The sequence below is a fragment of the Xenopus tropicalis genome, chromosome 1, assembly GCF_000004195.4.
Source record: "Xenopus tropicalis strain Nigerian chromosome 1, UCB_Xtro_10.0, whole genome shotgun sequence".
In the NCBI taxonomy this organism is placed as follows: Eukaryota; Metazoa; Chordata; class Amphibia; order Anura; family Pipidae; genus Xenopus; species Xenopus tropicalis.
The window spans coordinates 107441509-107451973 of NC_030677.2; the positions used below are offsets into that span (position 1 = coordinate 107441509).

Below are 10465 nucleotides of genomic sequence, written 5' to 3' on the forward strand. Positions count from 1 at the left end.
CATCAAATGCCATACCTACCTTGTTACAGGTCTGCAAACCGGCATCTTCAAAGATCTACCATAAGGTATAAAAGATGGGTCATGGAAGAAAGAAACATCCACTCCCTCCTCCAAGAAGGCTTAACTAAAGCATTAGCTTTCTGAAGGTACAGATTTCAGCATTTATCTTTCTTTATCAAGAGCAGTTAGCACTACGTCTGAAAGTATAGACCTTCATACATGGGTTTACCAGATTGGCTCCCCCATGGGACCAACTTGGTGCCATCAGTACTAAAGGATGATCTTTATAAGCGCCTAGAAGCCATTCTGTTGCTCATACTTATGGGACACTGGCGCTCAGCACATCCTTGGTAGTTTGGCACCAGCCTCTGCTGCAAGTTTGTAGAGCAGCTGCTTGGTCTTCCCTACACACCTTTGCTAGCTTTGGGAGAAAGGTGCTACAGGCCATTATTGCCTGAACACCTCAAGGTTTCGGGGGTTACTTTGGCACATCCCTGTCTGTCCCCCAATCTAGGCAAGAGAAAGAGGGATTTTTGTACTCACAGTTTCTCTTTTCTTACATTGGGGACACTGGCCTTCCCTCCATTTTATCCTAGAGTTATATCTTGCTAATAGTACATATGCTAGGTTCGGTTTAAGTTTAGAGTTCACACTAGAGTTTTTTTCTACAGCAAGTCTAGGGGGTTACAGGTTGCTAGACTCTGTCTTTACTCCTGCTATGGTCAGAAATAGGTTGGCAGGAGGAGGAGTCACTTTTCACATTTTATTGTCTGCTCTTCAGCTACAGGATCTTCATTCTCCATAGTGCCAGTGTCCCCAAATGTAAGGGAAGAGAAAAGCTTCATCAAGTACACAGTACTATTTTATTACAGGTATGGGATCCGTTCCAGAAAGATCCAACTTACGCAAAGGCTATCTCCCATAAACTCAATTTTAATAAAATAATTATTTTTTAATTCTAATGATTTCCCTTTGCTCTGCAATTATAAAACAGTACCTTGTACTTGATCCCAGCTAAGATACAATTAATCCTTATTGGAGACTAAACAATCCTATTGGGTTTATTTAATGTTTAAATGATTTTTTGGTAGACCAAAATTACAGAAAGATCTAATTTCTGGGAAAACCCCAGCATTCTGGATAACAGGTCCCATACCTGTACAGAGAAAAAGGAAATCATTTTTAAAAATTTTTATGTTTTTGATAAAAATGGAGTGTATGGGAGATATCCAAACTATGGGAAAGTTCTTTCCAGATAAGGGGTCCTATACCTGTACTATGATAAACAAGCAGGGTGATCGATCATGAGTAAAGTGTCTCTACTGCCTCTAGCTGGCCTGAAACCTGCATTGGGCCAAAAGAGGTCATTGTATAAAGTAATTTTCAGGCAGCAAAAGTAAAGTTTAAAGTAAAAAAAAGTGGCCCCAGCATCATGCTCCATATATGGTCAGTTGAAGCGTTTCTATATTTTCATATATTTTTAAAAAGGCCTTCAGTTGCAAGAAGCAGTAAATGCAGTTCCATATTTTATTACAAAATATAAATATTACATTTTTTCATAGTTCATTTCATAGCCACATGTTATGCATGTCTTTTTGTATGAATCTTCCTCTACATGCTCTTCTGGCCCATACTCATGCTGGTGGCCACTGGCTTCTTTTTTCCATAAACTACTTCTCACAGCACGACGTAATTCTATGGAGTGAAACATATAAGGAGCCCATTGAATAAAACTGTGACAGATATGTCTAACAACTTATTTTTTCACCCTAAATTAATATTTGACAGGTTTTAATCTAAGTTTCAGTGGCGGCACATTAGTATAGAGCAGCTTTATTCTGGTAAAGTTCAAATTGACTTCTTAGGCTAGGGGCACATGTGTAGATGCCCTCGCCATAGCTATGCCAAGCGCATAGGGTAGGAGCTGCAGAAGTGGGCAGCCATGTTTCTTAGCAAAAAGAAAAAGGTACTGGCACTGAAAAGCAATTGCAATGGGGAATTAGTCCCTTGTGTTTAATTTGTCATACCCCTTTTTTCACACTTTAAACACAAGAGACTAGTTTCCCCATTGCAATTGTTTTCAGTACCTTTTTCTTTGCTAAGATTTGCTTGGGGGAGTGCTATCTCCTCAAAGAATAATGCACCAGGCTAAACTGCTTCAAAGGCCCAGGTGTGCCCATATACACTTTTGTGGCAGCCATGTTTCCTCACATGCATGTGCTTTATGACAGAGTATCCTACAACAATTTGGCCTTTAAATGTAATTTCTTCCTGGCTGCATATTTACAACTTATTCCATACAACACCTCCCCCCCCCCCACCCCACACTCCCCTGTCTTAAATCTGATGGATTTAATAGTGACAAGTCAATGTTGCGGTTTATTTATTCAAAAATGCTATTGATATGCTTACCCCAATAGTAAAACACTTTATTGTATATAAACCAGCACTCACCTTTAACCTTTTTATCAAACTTCTTTTGTTTCATCTTATCTCTGTTATCTTTTCGGACTTCCTTTGCTTCTTCAAGAGCTTCTTCAGAGCCCCATACTTCTAGTGAACGTTTAATAACCTGCAGACCAGTGAATGAAATGTAAGGAAAGGTGGCCATCTTGTTATTATTCGTATTAAAAGCAATAAAAAAAAAAAAAAAAAGATTTAGAAATAAAAATATGACAGCCTTTTTTTTTTTTAAAGGGGACACTAAACTCAATAGATGTTTTTGCTTCACAAACTTTTATTACATCATGTCACTATATAGCACATATAGCACTATATAAATAAAGATATACATACAGGAGAGAAAACTAATGTTCACCTTGCTACTACAGTGCTATCCAATATATTCAAAACAGTGGGCCTAATAATAATAATGTAATAGTTTGAAGATGTGTTTTATACTTCAAAATTAGTTTTATGAGGGCCATTAAAGTCCCTTGGAAGGAAGAACAGGTAGAACTGAACACCGTATGGCATAGACATTGATATTCTGAGACAAGCTATTTAGCAGAAGTCAATACAAGAAGTCTAAAAACCTGTATTGTATTGTAAGCATCACCGACACTGCTTGACCAAGAAGAATAGAACTGAAATATTTCTTCTTGGACTGACTAAAAATGACCAGCACTAGGGGCTGCTACAAAAGTTACTACATCAAGAGTTTACAACTGTCTAAAATATCTAATATTTTAAAAAAAGAAAAGTAAATTGCAAAAGAACTTGGAAGAGCATTTTGAGCAAATTGACATTCGTTTGTTTTCAGGGTTTATGTATCCTCTAAATTGTTAGTGTACCTTTCACAAATTAGTGATCCCTATATTCTCTCCATCTATAAGGATGTATTGTGGGATCACGCATACAATTGACAACATTTATCAGTATTTTATACTGAAGGATGTAACACTTCACCTGCATTTAAACATCAATATGTCCAAATCTTTTGTTTTATTAAACATGAAGCAGAATAGGTATTCTGATATTGGTATTCTGATATTCCATAGGCTGACTAGTTTTTGGGCACACGTTGTTGTTACCAGAAATCATCTATATAGTCAGACAAAGCCCCTACCATGAAGATATTAGTATCTGTTATTATATACCTGTGTTTTAAGGTAAAGTTTCATGTCTCCCCAGTTAGAGTTGTGAGGGTTTTTCTTTAATATGAATTTTAGAACTGGTTCCCTTCTGTCAATGTCACAGTCTTTCAGTAGATACTCTTGCTTGGCTTCAGTACGTGTTATTAGTTTGTGCTTTTCTTCTGCATCTCTATAAAGGGGGAAGGCAAAAAAAACACTGCTTAACAGAGGCATTGTACACCTTATCTAATCAGTGAAATCATATCATTTTGACCAGGTAGCTATTTTAGAAAACACAAATGTAACACCTAAGGGCTCTGGCACACGGGGAGATTAGTCGCCCGCGACAAATCTCCCTTGTCACGGGCGACTAATCTCCCCAAACTACCATCCCACCGGCGAAAATTTAAGTCACCGGTGGGATGGCACACGCTGCGCAGGCGATTTCGGCTCTGGCACATGGGGAGATTAGTCTCCCGCGACAAATCTCCCTGTTCGCAGGCGACTAATCTCCCCAAAATGCCATCCCACCGGCGAAAATGTAAAACGCCGGTGGGATGGCATACACGGCGGCGCGATTTCAGTAACATCGCGGAAGTTGCCTTGAGAGGAAACTTCCGCAATTTCACTGAAATCGTGCCGCTGAGTATGCCATCCCACCAGCGATTTACATTTTCACCGGTGGGATGGCAATTCGGGGAGATTAGTCGCCCGCCAAAAGGGAGATTTGTTGTAGGTGACTAATCTCCCCATGTGTCAGAGCCATAAATAAGCAACATATATATCAATACTATTAATAAAACATCCTTCTATTAAAGTACGATCTTAAAAAGCTATAACACTAATAAAATAGTAGCATTCCTGGGGTGTCATGCGTCTTTGAAAAGTAGGTTACGTCAGTGAGCACAGACAAAATTAAGGAAGAAACTAGGTTAACACTTCCTGTATATATATATATATATATATATATATATATATATATATATATATATATATATAAAACTTATTTTTACAGGTATGCGTTAATTAGAAAGTTGAATTACAGGAAGACCACCTCCTACAGACTTAATTTTAATCAAATAATTATAATTTTTAAAAATGAATTCCTTTTTTTCTGTTATAATGAAACAGTACATTGTACTTGATAATAAGTTGCACAGATCCATTATGGTGGCAAAACAATCCTACTGGGTTTAATTATTGTTTAACAACTTTTTTTTTTTTGGCAGACTTGAAATATAGAGAGCCAAATTACAAAAAGACCCCAGGTCCTGAGCATTCTGGATAACAGGTACTATACCTGTATTCTCAAAATATTGGGAGCTCAGTATGCCATACACTGGCCGGTAAAAGCTGTTGACTCAGCACTTCTGAGCCTTCTGGATGCCAATTATTACTTTTATTAACAAGGGGCAACACAGGTTCCTCGGTGCAATAATACGGGGTATACAACAAACTATTTCATTCTTACCTAGCTACTTCAAAGATTTTTTTTTAAAGTGGTAATTTCTCTTTTCTTCTTTTATATCTTTTCTCATATACAATTGTGTTTGATCTGGTAGAAGAATCACATTCTGTACATAGATTGTCTTACCTGCAACTGTCGCAGACTGCTAGATCAAAGTGATTGCTTAAGTAGGAATCCATAAAATCTTTGCCGCACTCCTCACAAATTAGATAATCACATTCCAAAACAGGTCCTGCGTAAGACAAGTTCTCAGTGAATGGTTCTTGCCTTTACTATTATCTGTCATTTATATAGTACTGACCCATTTCCACAGCACTTTTACAGAGATTATACATCATTTACATCAGTCCCTGCACAATCTAAGGTCTTTATCACATTCCTCAGGGCAAGAACTTCATTTGAACTATGAACTACGCTACCTCAGTTAAGCTTTCATATGCCCCCAAGAAAGGTTTTGAGGCTCCAACCTATGTCCCAAAAAGAGACGGATTCTTCCGCCTCATCTTGTACCTGAAGCAACTCAATACCTCAATCTTGGACCTGAAGCAACATCACAGATTTTTCACAAGTATTTCCATTAAGTGTGGTACTATACTTTTCTATTTAAGATATTTACCAGTACTCAGGCAAGTTGCTGCATTAGTTTAGGGAGTGCTCCTCTACGGAGATATAGATAAATATATATAAATAATGGGACAGCTTTAGTATGTCCCCATGGTCCCTGTGTCCCACAGACACTGGCAAAAGAAAAGGAGATTTTGTGATACTTAACATTAAATACTTTTCTCCCAGGACGTCTGAGGGACACAGGGACCATGGAAGTGGGCATATCCGGACTACTCTCTGCCTATACGTACATTGTTCTGGTTACTTTATTTTATTATTCTCTTGTTGAAAAAACTGGCAGTGTAAGGAAGTGACAGGGGGTATAGTAGCAGAAAGGCGGGGTCTTCTTCCTCTTCTAGTGTTCTGCCTTCTGCTGGTACATACTATACCCCCCCCCCCCCCCCCCCCCCCCCATGGTCCCCGTATCCCACAGAAGTTCTGAGAGAAAAGGATTTAACAGTGAATATCACAAAATCTCCTTTTTTATTTAAATTTGAAAACTGAGACTTTTTTGACTTGTCACACAATAACTATAACTATTTCGATCAGTGCACAGAAGCCAGAGCCAAAAATCCTCTAAAGATTCAAAGAAAGATCTTTCAGGGAAGGAAAGGTACATTTGCCATTGACTTCTACATGATCTTGACAAGTTTTAGATGGAGTATTTTTGGATTTTGAATTGTTGATATTTTGTCACATAGTAAATCTCTGTTAGTAAATTAGCAACTTTTAGCACTAAAAAATCAGAATTGGAAAAAAAAAATACAACCATTAGATGGTCCCTAAGCTTTGTTTTAAAAGATTAGAAGCAAACTCTTTAAATTTAAGCAATAGTTTCCCTTTAAATAATGTTTCATAAAATGTAGAGGAAGGCAGGTTTGGGTGGAACACTGCATGCCTTTAACTGGTCTTACTGCTCTCTGGTGCCAAAACTAAAACCCTTCTCTACTACACAAATACTGTAGTAGGGATTCCTGTGTCAGCTCCTTGTGACACATGCTTTTTACTTGTCTCTGTCTTAAGTAACACTATCACTGGTTTACATTCAGCACTGTATAACACATCATTTATGGTAAATATAGATGAACATATTTTACCAGGTTGATGAACCACATTTTCAACATGTTGCTCCTCCGCATCCTCCTCTTCAATAAAAAATCCTCCCCCTGAATCAATTACCTTTGGCAGTGCTTTAACTGTAGAAATACCTGTCAGAGGAAAGGAGAAACTATTTAAAAGGGCAGAATACAATCTTTTTAAACATAAGTGCAATGAATGGGGCTTGGGCTGATGATAGACAAAAGGGTTATGGTTTTTGTTATTTCTTGGGCTAAACAGGGCAAAAGGTTAAACTGAAGGTACTCTATGTTTGGTCTTTGTAAGGTAGATAATTCCATTACTAGTATATAATCACCCTCACCCGTTTTTTTTTTTGTTTTGTTTTTTAGCAGGAGTCCTTTTTGCAAAGCTTTCTGCCTCCAGTTGGCAACATTAGCAGACATAAATAAAGTGCTCTTATTGGTAATGCTAAATTTGCAGTAAGCACCTAAAGTTTATCTTAGCCTCTGCAGGACCACTGATGCCAACTTGTTGCATGGGTTCTTAGAATACAAGTATTCATGATTTAGCATTCTTTGACCTAATTGTTGAATCTGACAATTAAAATCGGGGCCTCAAAGTCACTTTTAATTTACTTGCCGCAGCACCTTTAGCAGCTGACAGCAAACTGCTACACCCTATTCTAAGTAAATGAAGTTATGTTGGACATGGCATACTACAGTCAGTGAACATGCAATTCTACTTGTCCACTGTCACATAATGCACACAAAAAAAAAACAAACTTCAGCAGTCACACTGTGACCTGAATACTGCTATTAAGCCACTGGGCTGCACAAGCTCTCTATAACTTTCAGCAACGTTCAAGTATGCATGAAAATAAACCTATACAGATTTTAACAAACAAAATAACTTTTTCAACTAAGAAATCATCTTTATGAGCACATAAAGCAAACAGGGGAATAAAGACACACAGGCCATATTTGTATTAAGAATTAAAGATTCATATGCTGACCATTCTAAATTTTCACCTTCACCAGTGGGATAGGGCCGGCAGGCCAGCCTGGCCTGTCTCAGCATAAGTGCTCTTTGCCTATTGCGCTCTATCTTGGCTCGGACTGCTGCAGGAAGTATCTTCTCTTCTTCCTTACAAGCTTCTTGCACTAACTCTGGATCCATTTTGGTATGTCTGAAAGAGATATAATAGTAAATAAAATGGATCTATTACCACAAATGCTTGGGACCTAGGGTTTATCTTCCTCCTGTAATTTGGATCACCATACCTTAAGGCTAAACAATTTGAATTATTTCATTATTCTATGAAAGATATTCATAGAATAGACTTAAGCTATGGAGATCCAAATTACGGAAAGATCCTAAATTTCTAATTTAGGACTGCAAGCACAACTGAGTTCATGCAAATTTTGATGATGCAAAATAGGGAGCATATTTAGGTCCGGCACAACCTGTATTTAGGTCTGGTGGCACTGGACTTTAATTCAGCAATAAATAGGTGCACCACATACTGCATTATGAGGGAACAAAAACATGCAGATAGCATAATGCAGTCTATGCCATCGAACAAATACTTCAAACGTAACGGTTTATAATTCACAATATGTGATAAATCAGCCCCATACTGTTTAACACTGTTGTTGGTGTTTCTGTGCCAATTTCACACAAACCTATTCTGGCTTGGGACAAACAGGAATGAAAAGTAATATAGTTTATGGCTTTCTACAGTTTCCATCATATTTACCCTCGTCCCCTAGGCTCTACCTTATCTATTGAGAAACTGGGCTGCTATTCACTTGAATTCAACATAAATCATGTCTAAATTAAATTTAAGACTTTAGCTTTACTTTCAGTAACCTTTCAGCATAGCACATGGTATGAGATGGAAACTTTAAAGTGCACATAAATACATCCAAAGCATATATTTTGGAACCTATACGATCTGTCCCCAGTTAAAAGCAGTTACCTTGTAAGGCCGAGCAGGCCAGAATGAGACGTTTGTTATTTCACATTATGGTTATTAATTAACATATATTTTACTTCTCTTGTTTGCTGATTATTGTATGTATGTATGTATATCTTTATTTATAAAGCGCTACTTATGTACGCAGCGCTGTACAGTAGAATACATTAATACAGACAGGGGGTTAAAGATAATGGATAAATACAAAAGATAATGGATAAATACAAAGTACAACAATAAATACAAATAAATACAAGGTGCCAGGGCCGCCATCAGGGGGGCATAGGGGGGACAGTGGTCCACGGCCCGGACGATCGGCGCTTTAAAGGGGGCCCGGGCCCCATTGGTCCATTGGTGGCCAGCGGGAAATTTTATTGGTTGCGCCCCGTGCGTGCATCCCTACGCACGGGCGCAACCTTTTAAAATGTTAAGATGCAGCGGGGAGGATGCAGAAGAAGAAAGTTGCCGGTGGGAGAGCTGGAGGATGCCAGAGGAAGCCGCAGGGGAGCAGGAGTAAGTAGCTGGGGTGGAGGGCGGGAGTAAGTAGCTGGGGTGGGGAGCCAGAGGAAGTCACTGGGGGTTGAGCTGGGTCAAGCCACAGGTGGATTCTGGGGGGGGGGGTGCTGTGCAAATGCAGCAGGGAGCCTGGTGGGAGCTGGAGGATGCTTGGGGGGTTTGGGAGCTGGACGATGCTGGGAAGGTCTCTGGTGGGGGAGCTGGAGGTTTCTGGGGGGGAGCCGGAGGATGCTTGGGGGGGTGGGAGCTGGAGAATGCTGGAAAGAACTCTGTGGGGGGAGCTGGAGGACCGGGGAGGGGGGTAACTGGAGGATGCTGGGGGGCCCTGGCTACCAATGTTTTAGGGGGGCCCTGGCTACCGATGTTTTAGGAGGCCCTGGCTACCAATGTCTGTGTGGAGGGGCCATTGGGGGGCAGGGCGTGGGAGGAGGGGGGTCCAGAAAATTGTGTTGTGAGGGGCCCCGTGATTTCTGATGGCGGCCCTGCAAGGTGCAGTTGCAATAAGAGTCAGAAACACAAGAGGAAGGAGGTCCCTGCCCCGTAGAGCTTACAATCTATATGGAAGGGGTAACTAACAGACACAAATAGGCAAATGTAAGTGCTGTAGGTCACAGTGGGTGCCATTACAGTATAAGTGCAGTATTATTGTTTGCAAACATATTCATATGCTTTCAATAATTGTCTTATGCTATTGTAAATCTACATTGGCGGACACCCGTCTCTTCCGCCATTGCTGCAAATCAGAAAACACTATGACAAGTGGAAGCGATAAATAAGCATCTCCGATACCAACATTATGAAATCAGTGCCATACACACCCAAAAGACGCGCTGTTTGAGGAACAGAGCCGATTCTCATTAGCTGACAGCCCCTGATCGCTATTTAAATGTCCAGTTGTTGGGTTCCAGCCGGCTGGTTTCCTCAAACGTCACAGGGCTGATCTCGCGTTAATGGGACATCACGACTGCAAGCGTAAAGGGGAGCGGCGCGGCACGGAGGTGCATTGTGGGTAGTGGCGCGCAAGTACAAGTTGGAACACTAACACGCTGCAGTCAGCCATGATTTTGCTACTTTAATCGCTCATACTTTTGAAGAAGAGTTTTTTTTAAGACTTTACATACATTTTTGCTCTGCCCAGAAAAGCTACTTGTGCCAGGGAGCAAAAATTCTGGAAACATGTTTTTTTCCTGGTTGCGATAAATAACTGTAGCGACATGTGGCTTGGCATTTGCCTTGTCCAGCAAAGGGAAACATTTCTGTGGACGC

General features: G+C 39.9%; 1 protein-coding gene across 2 annotated transcripts; it reads right to left on the reverse strand.

Annotated features, from left to right (window-relative positions):
* Positions 1-1508: 1508 nt before the first annotated feature.
* On the reverse strand, positions 1509-10159 carry xpa (xeroderma pigmentosum, complementation group A). Of its 2 annotated transcripts, NM_001016736.2 has the most exon segments (7): positions 1514-1695; positions 2455-2572; positions 3600-3765; positions 5170-5275; positions 6747-6857; positions 7737-7894; positions 10018-10096. In NM_001016736.2, coding segments are annotated over 6 exon segments (798 nt in total). In that variant the 5' UTR covers positions 7885-7894; positions 10018-10096; the 3' UTR covers positions 1514-1546.
* Positions 10160-10465: the final 306 nt, after the last annotated feature.

Excerpts from the sequence above, each read along its gene's own strand:
- xpa (XM_012962808.3), bottom strand. The coding sequence starts at position 10,057 with ATGAGAATCGGCTCTGTTCCTCAAACAGCGCGTCTTTTGG. Across the intron at positions 3,766-5,169 it reads GCAGTCTGCGACAGTTGCAG|AGATGCAGAAGAAAAGCACA; the intron begins GTAAGACAATCT and ends CCCCCTTTATAG. Across the intron at positions 2,573-3,599 it reads AACTTTACCTTAAAACACAG|GTTATTAAACGTTCACTAGA; the intron begins GTATATAATAAC and ends ACTGGTCTGCAG.